Here is an 18,191-nt window from a genome sequence, read left to right on the forward strand (position 1 = left end):
GAGTGGACTAGCTGCCGAAAATCAGGAGCTCTGTTTAATGACACAATGTACTTTGTTCCGGTTGTTGTTCCTTCAACCCAGTTAAAGAACCTTCTTCCTTTATTTTATTCCTTCTCTGCTCTGACTTGTATACAAATTTTAACCACAATGCTTGGTTCGTTTGATGATATTACAAATGATGGCTACTGGAATGGTATGGTAAATAACGAGGCAAACCCATAAATATGGGTTTACGATGAGAAACGCGCTAGAGTGCTAGCTGCATATCGATCTTTTTACAATCTGCAGAAACTTCTGTACTCAAAACACCTGGTGCATCGATCGATGCTGGGGCTATGTAGAACTTCTATAGTATCAGTAGTTACATACGCCTCTGTGTCAAGGACCAAAACCGACGAAATCCTCTCAGTCGCGTTCGAGAGAAAAATGTACAGGAGGACTTTTGGCCCTTTATGTGTGGAAGGTCAGTGGTGGAGTCGCTTTCAGTCAGTCACTATAATGATCAGTTTCGTGATAAACTCGTACAGCGATTAAGACTCACCATGCACTCCAGGCTCACCAAGCATGTCATTAGAATGACACCGGACGTCCTAGTTCGTAATATCCTTTCAGGTCATCTGTGTGACCTGTGGAGGTGTAGTAGCGCCAAATTCGAATGAAGTAATAGCATTGATGCGTCATCAACTCGTTCGTGAACGGTTTAGAAAACTGCTGAACCAAACCAAGGCCGCAAAAAGGTGTATTACCGAGTAAGTAAGTAAATATTATTCAAATTATCGGTTTAAAATGAATGTAGAATGAAATGAATAATTTACAATGAATGAGAAGTTGATGTTATTTGGGAGAATGTTAACAAAACGCAGACAACCGTTCAAGCCACGAATATTTTCCCGTTTTTGCTTGCTGAATATCGCAACGCATAATTCCAGTTGATATGTTCTCTTTTCATGATAAAACTTTTTTCGAATAAAAAAATCAAAGTGTACGAAGAAAACCCCTGCAATGCCCTGCGGTTTGTTTACCTCTGGCTGTCAAATGCGAATTTCGCTTGGCTTCCGCCATCCACAACAGACTCCATCGTATACGCGTACCGGTTGATAAAGTTTTCAGTTAAAAAGTGGACCCACAATGGACAGTGATACGACGAAGCCAGCATTCAAAAAGAAAGACCTTTCCGAAGTGAATCCCATCATGGGGAAGAAAAGACAGTGGAAATCTTTGAAGCAGATTTTAACACATGAAAAAACGCTACCTTGGAAGGAATCGGATATCACATGTGAGTAAACCACAGCCATCCTTTATACCAGTACGGTATATTGATTGCATGTCGTTCAATTACAGATTCGACTGTTAATGCTCCACCGTCACTAAAGCCGGCCAAGAAATATTCCGACATTTCCGGACTGATTGCACCGTACACGGATCCACACTCGAAGCTGCGGTACCACAACGTGGAAGAGTACCAAACAATTCGCACCTTCCCGATGGATCTAACCGCTGGCTATCTGGCACTAAGAGGTGCTACAAGTATTGTTTAAATATCGATCTTTTCGACCCACAGAAAACAAAAAAAAACAAGCTCCACTAGTGATTCATCATATTAGTGTTCATATATTTATTAAACCTTCCTTGGAAGCGTTGAATTGCTTCGATATCTTACATGCTAACAGTTCGATCTTTCATTAACTTAACTTAATCGACAAGGTATAAGAGACAAATGTTTCACTTCAAATATCACAACCGTTTCACAATGTGTATCACTCTAAAAGAGAGCACATGCACGCGCGCGTAAACGCTTTCCGTGATCGCATGAAACGGAAAGCACTACAGGGTACAGGGTCTTTCATTTTTCAAGACCAGGATCACCTTCATCACTTGCCATTTGGAAGTCGAGGACACAAAGGCTCGAAACAGTCGCTTTACAAACTAGTCTATCATATGGTGGGAATATCGGATGATTCACCATCAGGACAGTAGTAGTCTTATCAGGTCCAGTGTTAAAGTAAAAAAGGTCACCGCTACGGGGAACAATTTGGCCGTACTACACAGACCGTTACAGGCTGTGTTCGTACAGCAGATAGTTTTTAAGCTCGCTCGGTATAAATAATGGCGGAACGAACTCGCACAGATTCCGCCCGAACAGCCGGCGGTAGTAGGCACGAATCTGGGACTTGAGCTTCCGTGGCACCGAGGCACGTTCTACCAGCAGATCGCGCTGCTCATCGGTGATTTGTTGGTTGCGGCGTATCATGCAAGGATCGAACTCTTCTGCAGCGTCCAGTATGATGCGGAAGCCGGCCGATTCGTGATGCAGGTTTGAGAGGCAGTTTAGTAAACCGTCCGGATCGCGGTACTGGGTCTTCAGGATAACCTGAAGGTAAGGGTGAAAAGAATTTGGCAAGTGACACATTACTGACATTCTAAAAGCTTGTATTGAATGCTTACCCTTGCACCGTATCGTAGCAACAAATGCAGTTCCTGTGGCGTCACGTGTTCGTTGCTGGCAAGCAGCTCTGCCAACGGAGGACGTAGTATCGCATTGGTGGCAACATCTCCCACAACGCGTATATTCGGGTCAGCACCGTAAAACAAGAGCATCTGTTGAAGAATCATCAAGGTACGATTTAGCATTACCAGCAATTAGTGGCACGCAAACCACACTCACTTTCATAATTTCAACTCTGTTGGGAATATTATCGGCGCAAGCCACATGCAACGGCGAACCAATGACGGGACTGCTGCGATTGACATTAGCACCATGCTCGAGCAGTATTCTCACCAGCACGGGATCGCCCCGCAATACGGCAAGATCGAGCGGGCTTGGCCGGTCCGGTTCGGGCAGCGGTGCTGGAATGTCTACCCGGGCGCCTTGTTTCAATAGCATCGTTACGAGTGACGCATTGCCTGCAATGAAACAAACGGTCACAAAGTTCATAATGCAAATGAGTAAGGTTACGAGGCTAAAGAGTCTTATCAGGTCTCATACGTCGTCTTATGTCGAGAAAAGGCCACAAAAAGGATTTTTGCGATAAAGAAAGGGTGTAATAATAGGAAAACTTATGAAAATGTGCCCGTTTTGGTGGCATGCGATGTACTATTATCGTCCAATCAGTCTGTAAAAGCTACAAACGACATACCACCGAACAGATCTAATCCTAACCATCCATTATATTACGCGGTTACCGATCGGCCCCCAAAAGAAAAGAATCAACAAATATTAACGAACTATTCGTCACATCGTCACAACTGCATCCTGGGGCGTACCTGATAGAACGGCATAATGCAACACAGTTCTGTAATCATTCCTTGCATCTGTCATCGCATTAACGTCCGCACCGTAATGTAGCAGCAGCAGCACCGAATCGACGTTACCGTTCGTTCGCACGGCACGCATTAGCGGGGTGATGCCGGAACGGTCACGCGCCTCCGTGCTCGCACCGTACGTGAGCAACAGCTCCAGGCTTTCCACATCCGTCGCCAGATTGATCTCGGAGCCGAAGAAATAGCGCTTGTTCGGATCGGCACCACGATCAAGTAGCAGACGGGCCACCTCGTAGTGTTTGTTACGCAGTGCCAAGCGAAGCGGTTCATCGCAGAGTGTCGTGCGTGGATAAGGATCATTTGTTGGCTCACGGTAGTCCACCTTACAGCCAGCGTCCAGCAGTATCTTCGCGAGATGCAGATAACTAATGAAGGGAACGAACTCTTTTTTAATGTACGGCTCTTTTTTTTTTAGGTTAGTCCGGTTCCCGATTGTTACACTTACCCATGCTCTGCCGCCAGATGTAGTGCGCTGTAGCCAACTTCATCGATCGCGTTTATATCGGCACCACGCACAATAAGCAGATTAACGGCAGCTTCATTATTCTGCCAGACGGCATAGTGCAGTGGTCTCAGACCTTGCGTCACCTGCTCGTTGACCTTCGCACCGCAGGCGAGCAGTATGCGTAACTCGTCCATGGACACCATGCGTATGATGGCATCGGCCAAGGCCCGCTGCAGCGGGTTAGCGGCACACTCAGCCGGCATCGTGATAATGCGTCCTGGAACAAAAATGGAAACCCAAACGGAAATTTGATTTTGAAATAGAGTACACAGTAAGTAAAACATTTTCAAAGCATGATAGAAGTGGGTTTTTTTTTCACCAAAACTAACGTCCATTCCTTTCTCGTTCGTTACAGAACCAAACCGGCATCCGTATCAAACCGCTTCGTTTGTATACCGCACACGTTCGCTCTCGAATGACGTGTGGACGGATTTTCGTAATTTACAAAAATAAACATTTCGGCCCCTCCTTCGCGATTCCCTGCAATCACGTTGCCCGCCTGATGAAACCGCTGCTTCAGGGAAAAGGGGCCGACACTCATACACGCACACTCTGCACGATCGCGATTGTGACAATAATTTGGTACGGATACGATGCTGACCGGATACGGCTTATTTCGTAATCGGTCCCATTTGCACCAACGGTCCATCCAGCGACCGGACGCACCCGGAAGCCGAAAACACACAACCACGCCATCGATTTGATGATCCGCTCGATTTGTCGCTTACCTCGTCCATTCATCGTGGAAAAACCACCTCCCGTGGTGGAGTTGAGCAGGCGCCAAATACAAAGCGTAGAAAATAGAACAAGTAGACTGGGTGGTGGGGATGTATATACCAATTACCGTCCACCTTCCCTGATTGTACCAATGAAATGTGTTCCTGTCAGCACGTGTAACCGTGTGCTTAATTAGTTAGTAAGTTAGCGCACAAAGAACCGTTAAAAAGGATTGACTTTTCGGTTAGCGAGTTGTGAGATCGCGGAAAATTGCCCGTTAAAGTCGGGGTGCACCAATTTTACTTTCCGTACATGCTACCGCACTACGCAAACGGAACTGAATGCGTTGTGATGTTACCGCGAGAGTATCGGACAAATGAGGCTCACGAGTGTCCACCTCGCGAGGATGATAAGCTGAGCGAGTTTTCCACCGGATTTCCTCTCGCGAGTTACACCAAATGGAAGACGCTCAGTGTGTTCACGATCGTTTAAAGATCACTCAGCACAGAGGTTTAAATTCACAACCCAAACAGACGGTTCTATCGAGTGAGCGATAAACATATCCGGGAGGAAATTGGCCAAATCGGAAAATGGGCACCACACTCACACAGGAGCGTAATTTTGGAAGAAACTCTACCCGTCCCGTCAGCTGATCTCAATTTTTTTTTTTGCTTGGTGTGCACTTCACTGCGCATCACTTGGGAGGATGAAAATTTCGCAACAAATGCAAAAGAAAGCGGGAATGCTAAATATCTCACGTTGTTGTATAAACAATGCCAATACGGTGGGTAAATCGCTGCCTCGTTGTCCGGCTCATGATGAAGATCGATTGCCCTCCGAGCAGAGGAGAGCAAACCTTTACATTCGAGACCGCTAACAATGCTAATACACTTGTTCTATCTGTGCCGGCGATACCCTTTTTTCGACGACATCTTCGAGAAGTATTCGTACGTGCTCCAAAAACGCGTCTCGTTCAAACGCGCAATTGCGCATTGGCGGGATGCGTGATCCGTTTCACCACAGCTGACAGATGAAACTCATCACACGGTTAGGAATCGGAACTCGTTCTTCGAGTGCACCTCGGTTTGTGTGCGAGTACCGACACCAGGTTCAATGGCATAATTCAAAAATAGCATAAAAGACATGCCGTCTGGTACGGGATTCGGATTTCTTCGAAACGAGATTTGAAGCTGTCTGCTGTCAATCAAGGGATGATGGGATGGAATCACTCTAGAAGATCAACGACACTTTGACCATCACTTACTTTAATCGGTTTGTATCGAACGCTTGAATTGTCCTGCTTGCAAAGTTTCCTCCCTTGTTCTACGAAGGCACTGACGGTTTGCCACCAAATATTCACGTTCACTTATCTCCTGTCCAGTAATGTTCTGCTATTCTTTGCGCATTGGTTCACACTTGGAGAGCACACTTTTCCCGTGCGTAAACTTCACTCCACTTGTGCGTTGCCACTAAAGTTCCCACCAGGTACGTGAACTTTCTAGCAAATAATGCGCTGTTCGGTTTAATGTTCCTTTTTCCCTGCTTTTGAGTTTGCAGGGAGTACTGATCGCACTGAGTTATTGTTGTTGTTATGTTTCGCTTTCGACTGCTTGGAAGCCGATCGTCGACTGAAGATCGTGCAGGCCACCCTGCTGGTATATGTCGGTTCCTTCTCAGCGGGAAATCCCTTCCTGCATTGCGAATTTCGCACCCATAAAGAACCGAAGCGTAATTAATAACCAGCCGTGCGGTGAAAAACAACGGTGTGTGGTGGGACCGATACAAAAACCCCCAACGGTACGGAGCAGCATCCTCCGGCACGGGTATCCGGGCATCCCTGGGTGGGAGCGAGAAGAATAGCAAGCACAAACGATACGAATTGAACACACACGCTCACGAACGCATTTTGCTGGGCGTGTTTGTGTGATGGTTTTCCGCACAAGAATCGATGCCAAATTGGCTTATTTTCTACCGTATAAAGGAAAATCGTACATGGTTTCGTGTTGGCGGCCGCTCTCATTGTTGTCTATCCACACTGCCGTTCCCGTGGACACTCGTGGAAATGTCGTGTCAGGTGGAGTACATTGTACGCAAACGGTAAGTGAAGGTCCCGAAGGAAATGGCTTGGCAAAAATGGTGTTCCATCTTTGGGAAATGGGAGCAAAGTGTACCATTTGGAACAAGAGACTTTGTTGTTTTAGCACGTAAATTTGTCCAACTTTTAGCCCTTAGAAGAGAACCTTGGTTAATCACCTCAAAACGTTAAGAATAACTATAAACGATATGGGTACATTTACTTACCGCATCGTAATAGGCAATTCCGAGAACTTAAACACGTCGTAAACAGTTCAAAAACGTCGTCAATGTTACTGCGTAACTGTACTACTTCGAGGAATTGATTTCAGTAGAGCAGCTTGGCAGCTATCTTAAAAAACTGACAAGACACATTTCTCATAAAATGGGAGGTATAAATATTAAATTCATAACAAACAAACAAATTTCGAAATTTTTCTTTAATAATTTCCCAAATGATAGAAATATGCGATCGTAATAATTTTCATGGAGACGCCCAGTACTTAACGCCCGGACGTACTTTGATCATGAACTTTATCACGATAGTTTTATTGGTTGAGGCCACATGACAAGACACATGAGGCCCGTATCGATGATCCATTCCTTGTAAAGGCTCATAGGGCCCAGCATAAAGGGGAACCTTGAACTTTTCTCGACTGGTTTCACAGGCTCGGCCGACGCCGACTTCCGAAACAATGCACCTCCACCACACGCAGTACCTTCAACCGTCAATCTCTGACTCTGCTGGCCAATACCCTTCCGGTTTCGTGTCCGACACTTTCCTCACAAAGGCAGTCAATCGGTTTTTTTTTTATTAAGATGCTACGCACACGTGACGCCGCAGCAAAGAAAGGGAACAAACAGACAAACAACAAAAATGGCGCACTCGCTCCGGGATCTATAGTGAACGGGGTTAAAGATTAAGTAAACAGCAGAATCAACACGAGAACCAGCGTGACGAAGCCGGAACGCAGTTAAACGATGCAAACGGAACAAAACAAAAACATTCCTCACAGACGCAAAAACCCAGTTACGACGCGCGTTTGAAAAAAATAATACACAAATGATTCGTATCGCCGCAGTTTTAACGGTGTGGGTGCTGAAAACATGTTTTCTGATCGTGGTGTGTCGATGTGGTGCAATATTGCGCACATTGAAGCGCGTGTTTGGGTGCCAACATTTTTTTCCGGCAATTGCAAACTAGAGTGGAAGAGGTCTTCCGGGTGGTTCGTCGTAAAATATGGGTTAAAGGTAATGGATTTCGGACGTTTTCGGGCTAACGGTTACGACAATTCATTTGCAGGAGATTTCACACGTACAGTTTACCGTTCGAGCGACGGTGAAAATGATTTTATTGTAAAAAAAACTTCTTATGCGTTGTATGTTTGATTCGTATTAACACAGTCTACCGGTCGGCGCCATCCTGTTCACCAGAATAACAGAGTTTCAGCAGAGTTTTAGCGAAATCGAGCGGTGCCTAAAATAGAAACAAAAACCATTACTAACCAGATTCGAAGCAAAGTGTTCCTTTCTCCCATTCCTTACCCAATAATCATCCTTCTCACTTCCCAGCTCAATGATCATGTCCAGCTTCTCTTTCAAGTTACTGTCTGCCCGGCATCGCTGAACGCCCTCTTTAGTTTCCGCGAACGTTGCCAGAACTGACAGTCCGGTTTGCAGCATCCGATCCGAAAGCTCTATCCACGTCAGCACACATTCGATCGCATTTAGCTTAATAAACTTATCCATAACCGGTGCAAACTCTTTACTCAAGGAAACCATCAGAAATGAGGACCTTGTGCTCAGCTTTTCATCATTTGAATGTAAACATTTCATAATGCTCTCGAGGCCACCGATATCGATGAATGCCGCTGCACAGGGTTCGTATTGTCGTACCATAGCGGATACAGCGGATACGGCATCCTGTGCGACGGATAATTCGTCCGCAAGTAACTCGATCAGTTTTGGCAAGATGGTCAGCTCAAGCAGGTGCTGCTGGCAGAATGGATTGCACTGTGCCAGTGCAGCTATTAACCGTAGTGTACGGCTACGAACCTCTGCGCTGCTTGACTCAAGCCCTGGCTTTATAATAACGAATCCGCCAACTTTGAAGAAATCATTCGCGGTGTCTATATCCTCCACGAAGTCAGTCACTGTTTCTAACGCTTCAATCTTTGCCTCCTCATCCGATTCACTGTCCAGCAAAATATTCATCGATTTCTCTAGCTCCTGAACGACATCGACGGTAAGGGATTTGAGTGCTTCCTCCAGAAATCGTCGCCGTTCTTCGTCCAACGGCTGAAGTTGTGCGTCATGTGGTGCGTCTTCGCTTTTGGTAGCTTCCATGGCGAACTTCAGTAAACCCTGCGGAGGAGAGGTATTGTGTTTAAATTTCACCACGAAAAGTCCCGCGTCCATTTTTCACTTACTTGCAAGTTGCGAGGCTGTCTCGGTTGATCCGGATTCTCACCACTAGCCATTTTAGCTGATTTTCTGTAACGCGCACAAATATCTTTAGCAAATGCGTAGGGCGATATGTTGTTTTCCAAAAATGATGTTGTTCTCGAATCCCTCCTGTCACAACATTCGAGACAATTCGAGAGTGCTCCATGAAATATTTCATCAAATTAACCTTTGTCGGAACGAAACATTTCCGACACGATGCGAGCTGTCAGTTTGACAGTTTCCTAGCACAACAAACAACACACCGGGAAATAGACGCGTATTTTTGCATCCCGCGAAATTCATTCAAGTATTTTGTGGTTTTTAGTCATAAATTTCACACAACGATGGCCTACGATGCAACACATGATGATGGTCCAGGATTCGTTGGTATCCGGTTCTGCCAGGAATGGTAAATATGTTCATTTTGCATGAATCATCCATACGCTCACACACGCCGTTGCCCTCAATTGCAGCAACAACATGTTGTACCCAAAGGAAGATAAGGAAAATAAAATTCTGCTCTATGCCTGCCGTAACTGTGATTACAAGCAGGAGGCTGATTCGAACTGTATCTACGTAAACAAAATAATGCACGAAATCGAGTAAGTTTCCGTAGAAGCATATCGGTCTTTTGTTTCCACGACTGATGTATCCTCCCTTTCCGCCAGTGAACTGACACACATTGTACCGGACGTGATATCGGATCCCACGCTGCCGCGCACTGAGGAGCACGCTTGCCCGAAATGTTCTCACCGTGAAGCGGTCTTCTTCCAGGCACAAACCCGCCGAGCTGAGGAGGAAATGAGGTTGTACTATGTGTGCACCAACTCGTCCTGCTGTCATCGGTGGACGGAATGAGTTTCATGCATCAGTTGCTGGATTATACTCTCATGGAAGTATTATGATAAATATAAATATTTTCTCATAATCATATTCCGTGATGAAGATTATATATAATAATGATTCTTTATAATGTTTGTTGGCTTCCAACACCTGATATAAAAATGTATTACTAAGCATTCTTTCGTAACTCTTCCTACAAGCTTAATCTCAATTAATCCTTCCTAGCGCTACTGCCATTCGTTTCACGTTACAGTGCGGTAGCTTCGGACGCTGTGTACGTTAATTAAACATTCATCATTATCTGCTCCATCTGTATCAATGTTGGCATCTGTCTGTTGTACACGCATGATCTGCTCCCACGACAAAGAAAAAAAAGAGAAAGGTACAACGACAACCGTCTTTATCGCTAGGACAAGCATCTACGTAGAGCCACCGTGTGCCTTGTAAACCCATTCACCCTAGAAAGACATCAACTTACCCGAGTTACAGTTACATATTGAATCATTCGTAGAGAAAATAATCTTTCCTCTAGTGTTACACCGAACATATTTTCCTACGGCAAGGGTGTACAGTTTTGCCCACACCATGTCCAAAGAAGCTTAAGATAGGACAGTGCGAAGATACGACATGCATTTGCATAAAGTAAATGGACATGCAGGTGAACAGCAGGCGGACAGCACAAGAGAGATTCGTCGTAATCCAGTTTGCATCTCAATCTCGTGAAGATGGAGCTAACCGGGTACCGGGCGACCACAAAGATAACTCAGTATAGTTACTATACCGTCAACCTTTTGTGCTGGTGACCCCATATAATATTTAATACAAAGAGAAACACATTTAGATTTTAAGATATTTTTTATTGAATATTTTGATACATGTAATCATACTAGGCAGGCTTGCAAACATTTCAGATTAGAGCTAGAGTATAGAGGTGATATTGTTATTGATCACGCAAGAGTGTCGCTAACGTTCCTGCTTAACCCGACCGCCCATTTTGCTGGTGTGCATATTAATTGTACCATAATGTGTCTACCAACATCCACGCACGACACCAAAACACCATACGGTTCGCTCTACAGCGCCCTTTCGCATAGGGGTTGATGAAGGTCATAATTACTAAATGCAATTACGCGTGCAAAAGGTAAAGCAGTTTAGCTTTAGAGGCGAAGGATAAGCACTATAACCGTTTGCACTATGAGAAGAGAATGGGAAACCAAAACACCTTCGAACGACGTTAATGTTATTAAGAGACATTTTTCGTACGTGCGTTATGTACCCCGAGCGTGTGTGTGCTAAAGCGATCAATTTCACGATCTTGTGCTTTTGTCCGACGGTGTTTTGTCCAACTTTCAACCAATCAAAGCGTTTAATTATATTATTTATATCGCCTTTATTCATCAACCCCTCGACGTCGAACACACCACCCCGAAAGAGGTGGTCACGGTGTATCTTTCCTAACGTGCGCATCGACCCCAGTCGCAATAAATAAACCAACAACAAAAAAACCTACAATAAAATTGACACGACAAGAATGAGTTTAATGAACTCACACAGCAAAACAAAAAACAAAACGCGCGCGCATTTGAAAACTGCATGGACATCCATCCCTCCCCGTTACTTGCTTGATCTTTGGAACAAGGGTGAGCGTGGTGCCGTTCCCATCACTTTATAACACACACCCTGGTTAACTAATTCGATGCATTTCGGGCTAAAGAGGAGGGAAGACAATGCGAAAATGTCCGCACAGCTCGGCGGCAATCGTAAACATTTGGGGGGGATGGATACCAGGAAAGCGCATGGCGAACGGGAGAAAGAGAAAATGAGAAAGGAATGTAATTTTAGATTAAAAAAAAACATTTTCGAACATATTGAAACACGAGGAGATCAATGGTGTTGGACCGTACATTTATTAATGAAAAAATGGAATGGTAAATAATGATTGTCATTCAAGGATAATTTAACTTTAGTAACATTTTAACAATTCCAGTTACTAATTTTCAGATCGTTTATTCTGGCTATTTTTTCTGAATTTCTCACGATTTAGAAGGATTTTGGTAAAGTAACTCATAACAAACAATCTCTATTTGGTCCCACCGTAGGGAGAGAAGTAGCTTCTTCTCAAGGAATACTCTTTGTTATATTAGCAACGAAATAATTTTACGTATTTAATACAATTATTATGACTCTTAGCTGTATTATTAGAAACGAATGATCACGCAAAAAAGTACACAAGTAAAAAAAAGATAACAAATTGCATTACATTTATTAGAACACAAGAAACAATCGTTTAATTGAACAATACAAACGGAATTCGAACACTAACAAAGTGAATGGTTCGTAATTGCTGTAATTGTAAATGTTCGAAAATTTCACCGTAAACCATTACTGAAGCTAACAGATACATTTAATCTAGTGTTTGAAGTTGCTCCATGTGCTAGCTGCCATGCCACTTTGAACACCTTGGTATCCTATCACTTGGATTCACTTTTGCTCTTTTGCCTACCGGAAATGCAGACACTATAGAATTCCGTGCTTTATTGGGTTAAACATTTGAGATTTAATTAATTAATCTAATGGAACCACACATGCTGTAGTGTGTGGCGCTGTACATTGTACCTATTGATACCATGTTGCACTTTATTTCCTAAAGGAACTTCATTTGATTATTTAAGTTTTCAACTCAGTTGCCCTGTTCTGCTCGCCTTCGCTTGATTTTGTTGTGATTTGATGTATCGATGACGAATTAGACAACTTCTTATCACGATTTTTAATTAGTGAAGTGCAAACAGCAGTGGCATTAGTGAAAATTTGCAAATACTTAACTATTTAAATAAAATTATATCTTATACACAAAACTTACATATATTTTATATAAAGCAGGAGACTGAACTCTTCCACTTCGCTTACTGCTATAAATATCCCGTTATACCGTCCCGATGGACGGGATCCATTTCCTGGGTGAAGCCCATTCTTCGCATATCAACGTATCCAGCCACCCACACGCACGCCACCAGTGGGCATGAAGCAGACCAGGAGGTTGATGTTCGGTACAGAAACAACATCACTTCATGGGCTGCACTCATAAAGCAATGTTCGCCCGCATCATCGTCGCCCCCATTCGTCGTACCGTCGCGCTGCTTCCTTCGGATACTGTTGGTGTTCCTGCTTCCCGAAAGGAGAGAGAGCAACAGCCTGCGGTTTGCATATCCCTTGAGCCGCAATTCCCCAATCCCCACACGCTCTTTTAACGGTGGATTAGAAACATGTTTTTCAAAACCAGTTCATGCAACAACAACAACTATAAAAAAAACCTACCAATATCTCCCCATCAACGTGAAAAGTAAACACGAAGGCAGATTCTAAGCTGGTACCAATGAAGGCGAGCATAAAAACGGACTCAATCAGCAGTGGGGGAATTATTCGCAATTATTCAAATGGTTTGGGTTCTATAGATGCATTTGCACCCGTATTAAAGAGTCGTTTTATTAGTACGATCGATATTACATTCTCTCCAACATTTTAATTTCGATTCACGTCCATCTCCTGTGGTGGTGTAGTGGTAATTATTAATTTTATTTCAAATCGTTTCTTTACGATGATCGTTAAATTTGATCGTTACGCTCCTCCCCCGGGGGTCCGCGAGAGGTGGTTGGATGTCGCGCATTTGTCTATCGGATGATTTACAGACCACTAGCGGTGGGTTGTGTAAGGTGGGGCCAACTCCTTACCAGCAGCCAGCAGCTGCACCAAAGAGAGGACAATCACCCGCAGGCTCGGTCGTATTTTACGTGGGAAAAACACATTTTATGCACTAACGAGAAGAAAGATAGATGCAAAACCGGAGAAACGGAGAGAAAGAAAGCCGCTCGTCCTTCCGATGATCGATGCAAATCCCATTGTGAACGGTCATTGGCGTTTCCTGGTCACGTCACCACCAGCAGGCCGTACATCCACCGATGCGGAAGCGTGCTGAGAGCGTCCTTCGCTCGTGGCCTCCACAGTTTTATCCCTCCTCTCCGTGGGACGGTTTGATCCTTTTGATCTTTCCGTACCGCAATAAGGACCCCCGGGACAAGCGCACACATGCACGGAAGAAATGTCTTCTCCTGGGGTATTTTTTTGTCATCCCGAGCTGCATAAAGCCGTCTCCAGTCGCATAAACTCACCTTTTGAGGTTGCTTTTATCCCATTCCGCGTATTCGTGTACCATATTTCTTATTCGCATTTCTTTTTCGCATCAACTGTATCTCTGCGGACTCGCCGCGCAGTGAAGCAGAAGGGATCTTCGCTAACAAGTCATCAAAGCAGTAAGATAATCCAGTATGTGATCGGTCCCACTAGCTGGAGAGAGTTTCGGAAGGAGTTTCAAACCGCCCCCCACACTCCCACCTCCCGCTCCCTTCCTACCAAAACCATCCTTTCGAAACGCGACCACAAATCATTCAACCGCCGTTACACTCGGAAGACACACACGTGTGGATAGAGCTGAATAATTTTTGTCGTCCAGAGCCCCCGGAGTGGAGGAGGGAACAGATTTTGCGCGGCTATAAGCCCACGAACGATCTTCAAAAGCATAATGGTTGCCGCATCGGTTGGAAACTGTGGGAACTGTGCGGTTTAGTGGAAGCAAAAGATGCACCCGCTGTACGGTGTTTCACGATCGGCCGATCGAACGCGATCTTCGGGGATGGAAAACGGGAAAAGGACCCGCGACTGCTGGAACGAGTTGGGAAGCAACGGCAACAGCAGTAAGAAGCAGCTTCCGTATGCATCCGTGGGTATCCGGGGCTGGGACCTGGACCGTGCACCGAGATGGGACAGGCCCGTGGCGGAAAGTCTGGAAGAGTCTGGACGAGGATGCGTACCACCACTGTGCTCAACAAAGAAGATCCATCCGGTGTGCGTGTTCGTATGTGGGGAAGTAAACTTGAATCAAGGTAAGCTCTGAAGTGAGAAAGAAAAGGTGCGTGAGAGTGAGAACGGTGTGAAAGGAGATGCAGCATAGAACGAGCATAGAATTCGTGTCGCGAAGGGAGCACAAGAAAGACTGAGAGAGAGAGAGAGAGAGAGAGAGAGAGAGAGAAAGAGAGCGAACGCACTCGCCATGAGCGAGAGAGCACGAGGCAAAAACAGATTTTAATCCCAGCATCCCTGGACCCGGCGTGTTGCAAAGGTCATTCAACTGTACTTGGCTCGAGAATGTGTGTGCGAAAGGAATATGGGGAAAAGGAACACAAATGCACAGCAGTGAAGCAGCGCATTATCTCACACTAATGCAGCTGGTGCACAAACACAGAGACACACAGCAGTGCAGTCGAGAGCAATAATCGAGAAAAACGTCGTCACGTGTATGAAACGCGCGCACGCACATCATGCTGCCCGTTTCTCTCCTTTCTAGGGCTCCCCTTAGCGCCCCAGCTCCCCCTACCCTGCTTCTCCAACTGTCTACTTTGCTGCTGTTGCATAGAAATGTGCATTGAGTCTTTCTCTTTCATTGTCTCTCTCACCCTCTCTCTCCTTTAAACGTCCCGGCAAAGGTTTTGATTTAATGAAGAACGTTTGGGGGGGACGAATGATGCACCACACCTCGATTCGATCACCATCCACACCATCCACATTGTAAGGATGCTGGATTATGCTTTTTCCCACATTGGCTACGTATGTGTGTGGTAGGGATCCTTCACATAATGCGCTTATGCATAAAGATGGGTTATTTCTCCATCTGAAAATGTTTGTAATGAAATTACGCGGCATCGTTGCATGTGAAAGATATACAATGTTCCCCTGAAGAAAAGTGGTTAAATTTATTTAATTACTGTTTCCATTCGCGGTGCCTCGTGTAGAAATTGTTCATAACAGCTTATTGTTGATTCGGAAATTAAATTATACAAGCAATAAAGTAACAAATTTTATTGAATATCTTACGTTTCTTATGGAACATAATCCTGGAATTCATATTGGATCGTTGGTAGTATATTGGTAGCGGCACCGGTCCTCACACGACAGGAGCGGTCCAAAATCCCATCCGGACCAAATCCCCGGTACGTAGGACTGGCTATCTACCTACTGGTAAATAAAGTCAAAGAAAGCCAGAAATGGCAGGCCTAGACTTCTTCTTCCTAGATATAGGGAGATAAAGAGTGTGGAACTACGAATTCTGTGGAGTAAACAAGATTTAAAGGAACTAGGTTTGAAGATCACTACGAAGCAGACGAATCTGGTCACTTCCGGTGCGATGATGACAAGATATTGAGGGGAGGGAATACCCCTAAAATCAGTTTTTCCCAAAGCTCGATACTTTGATTGGGGATCCAAGCTGGAAATTATCCACCCAGCATGAATAGAAGAATAAATCCTTCAAAATATAATATATTTTTAGAATGTCTGCGAGGTACCATTGCCCAAATTACTGCATTTGAACATTGTAATTTTACTGAGATCCAGAAATCCTTCAGATATTCATAACGGAATATGAATCTAAGACTTCTATCACTTTCAATAAGTGATAAAACGTAACCTAATTACTTTAATATGTAACTTTATGTTATTAATCAATATGATGTTATAGTATAGTGCTTCAGATGTTTAGCTTTTCAGAACGTTTTAGACAAGAGCTGATCGCTTTGGGTTACCAAATAGGAGCTGGACGTACTAGTCTCGTCCAAGAAATGGCTTTCGTTGAAGATCGTCTTATATTATTTGTATTCCTCCAAATATTGGTGCATCCCATCGTCGTGTTAAGAACCTCCAAAAGATCGCCACGTCTTTAAAGACGTTTTAATGACACGAAAGGCTCGATCAATGGTTTCCGTCCATGGGTCGCCCCCAGTTGACAGTCCACGCAAAGAATCACACATTGTTGCAGCAGCCGTTACCTGCACACTACAGATGACTGCAGGAGCCCTGTGCAAAACCGGTGCGAAATGTACAATAAGGTCCTGTTGCGGGACATATGCAAGTTAGGGCTGTCCAGCAAGGGAACCAAACTACAATCGGGATTAGGAATTAGGGGTGAAAGGATGCATTGTGATGGTTGCCTTCTGTGCTGTGTACCCGTCGCATTGGGTTTGGATGCGTGCGTATTATGAGATGATCTCAGGATCGGACTATTCGCTACTTACACACACACGCACGCACATACGCCATTACTTACATCCGGTGCACGTTGTGTGTTTTTTCGTTGCTCACCTGAAAGTCGTTTTGCGATGCTCCGGTGGTTGGAAGCAAAATTTGAAGCATTTTTCCATGCTTCTTGCGCATTTTTTATTTCATCCTATTTATCATAACCAGTTTTTGTTGTGCCGTGTTCGTCCGGTGCTTTTCAAAACCGGACACAATTGCACTCGATGTGCACAGCACCATCGGGATGCACCACCGAGCAGTGGCTTGTCTGCGCTCCGGCATGCCTTTCTGCCCGGCGGGGCCCTTTCAACGGGACACACGGGAGACTTAGAAACATTCTTATTTCGGGGTTTGATAAAACATTATTTTTCCATCTTTGGGACATTATGCTGCCTGCTGGCCGGGAGGAGGGAGTCGAAGGGAAGGGTTACAAAAGCATGATCGGTGAAACCGGACACATCTTCACGCAGCAGGATGAGCCTATATCGTGCGAATGTGTGGCACTGCATTGGTACCCTTTCCCGCTCTCCCATGATGAGAACAAAATAGACATGCAGATGAGTGCACTCATCTTTCGGTAGTCCGCTGTTTTGTTTTGTGTGCGATCTCAGCTGTATGCAATTGTCGGCTGGACGAAAATTGTCTGCGATTAGACGCGAATTCTGGCTTCTTGGGCGAAGGGTGAATAAATGATTTCGATGCGGGTCGGCCAACACCGGCGGGTTGATGGCCTCTCCCGTGGTCACATCTGCACAACCCTCTTTTGGCGAACGATCATCAAGGTTGGTCGCGGCAGTAAAACCGTTGCAGCTCGTGGTTCTAATCTAGGCGTGAAATATCTAAAACTAACCGTCGCCTGACCGGGGTGCTGCCAAACCCAAGGTCGTACAGATTCAAATGTCTTTGACCTCCACAGGCACAAGGGGCACGGTTCTTCTCCACACCGCCAGGTACACACACCTCCGTGATGCAAAGATTTGGGGTCACTTTGTCCTGGCATTCACGCAACGTACATGCGCGTGCAATACACACACGCACTTTCATTTTCGCGGCGCACAATTTCAAACTCCATTCGGTACACTCAAGACTCTCCCATTACAAGGCCAAGTGAGGAGGAATGTGTGGTGTTGCCTAATCGGTTCTTGCTCTGTATGCACATTCCAGC

At 44.9% G+C, this 18,191-nt stretch overlaps 4 protein-coding genes across 4 annotated transcripts; 2 read left to right on the forward strand and 2 right to left on the reverse strand.

Moving 5' to 3' along the window:
* Positions 1-1,128: 1,128 nt before the first annotated feature.
* On the forward strand, positions 1,129-1,538 carry LOC128714368 (INO80 complex subunit C). Its single transcript, XM_053809241.1, has 2 exons — positions 1,129-1,276; positions 1,342-1,538. The coding sequence occupies exons 1-2, from the start codon at positions 1,129-1,131 to the stop codon at positions 1,536-1,538; spliced, it is 345 nt and encodes a 114-aa protein (XP_053665216.1).
* A 515-nt stretch (positions 1,539-2,053) lies between these two features.
* Positions 2,054-4,567, reverse strand: LOC128714595 (ankyrin-1-like). The gene is made up of 7 exons (XM_053809468.1): positions 4,555-4,567; positions 3,767-4,043; positions 3,265-3,686; positions 3,138-3,155; positions 2,666-2,904; positions 2,446-2,598; positions 2,054-2,371 (listed from the first exon to the last, which is right to left on the reverse strand). The coding sequence occupies exons 1-7, from the start codon at positions 4,565-4,567 to the stop codon at positions 2,054-2,056; spliced, it is 1,440 nt and encodes a 479-aa protein (XP_053665443.1).
* Positions 4,568-8,021: 3,454 nt separating this feature from the next.
* Positions 8,022-9,096, reverse strand: LOC128713695 (hsp70-binding protein 1-like). Its single transcript, XM_053808558.1, has 3 exons — positions 9,046-9,096; positions 8,162-8,980; positions 8,022-8,093 (listed from the first exon to the last, which is right to left on the reverse strand). Exons 1-3 carry the CDS (start codon positions 9,094-9,096, stop codon positions 8,022-8,024), a joined length of 942 nt encoding a protein of 313 aa, XP_053664533.1.
* Positions 9,097-9,405: 309 nt separating this feature from the next.
* Positions 9,406-9,919, forward strand: LOC128711826 (DNA-directed RNA polymerase II subunit RPB9). Its single transcript, XM_053806712.1, has 3 exons — positions 9,406-9,470; positions 9,535-9,663; positions 9,730-9,919. Exons 1-3 carry the CDS (start codon positions 9,406-9,408, stop codon positions 9,917-9,919), a joined length of 384 nt encoding a protein of 127 aa, XP_053662687.1.
* The last annotated feature ends 8,272 nt before the right edge of the window (positions 9,920-18,191 follow it).

The sequence above is a fragment of the Anopheles marshallii genome, chromosome 3, assembly GCF_943734725.1.
Source record: "Anopheles marshallii chromosome 3, idAnoMarsDA_429_01, whole genome shotgun sequence".
Classification (NCBI taxonomy): Eukaryota; Metazoa; Arthropoda; class Insecta; order Diptera; family Culicidae; genus Anopheles; species Anopheles marshallii.

Coding starts and splice junctions, on each gene's coding strand:
- LOC128714595 (XM_053809468.1), bottom strand. Junction 3,687..3,766: donor CATCTGGCGGCAGAGCATGG/GTAAGTGTAACA, acceptor TCCCTTCATTAG/TTATCTGCATCTCGCGAAGA. Junction 2,599..2,665: donor ACAGAGTTGAAATTATGAAA/GTGAGTGTGGTT, acceptor ATTCTTCAACAG/ATGCTCTTGTTTTACGGTGC.
- LOC128713695 (XM_053808558.1), bottom strand. CDS start 9,096: ATGGCTAGTGGTGAGAATCCGGATCAACCGAGACAGCCTCGCAACTTG. Junction 8,981..9,045: donor GACAGCCTCGCAACTTGCAA/GTAAGTGAAAAA, acceptor TCTCCTCCGCAG/GGTTTACTGAAGTTCGCCAT. Junction 8,094..8,161: donor GTGAGAAGGATGATTATTGG/GTAAGGAATGGG, acceptor TTTCTATTTTAG/GCACCGCTCGATTTCGCTAA.
- LOC128711826 (XM_053806712.1), top strand. CDS start 9,406: ATGGCCTACGATGCAACACATGATGATGGTCCAGGATTCGTTGGTATC. Junction 9,471..9,534: donor ATCCGGTTCTGCCAGGAATG/GTAAATATGTTC, acceptor CCTCAATTGCAG/CAACAACATGTTGTACCCAA. Junction 9,664..9,729: donor AAAATAATGCACGAAATCGA/GTAAGTTTCCGT, acceptor CCTTTCCGCCAG/TGAACTGACACACATTGTAC.
- LOC128714368 (XM_053809241.1), top strand. CDS start 1,129: ATGGACAGTGATACGACGAAGCCAGCATTCAAAAAGAAAGACCTTTCC. Junction 1,277..1,341: donor GAAGGAATCGGATATCACAT/GTGAGTAAACCA, acceptor GTTCAATTACAG/ATTCGACTGTTAATGCTCCA.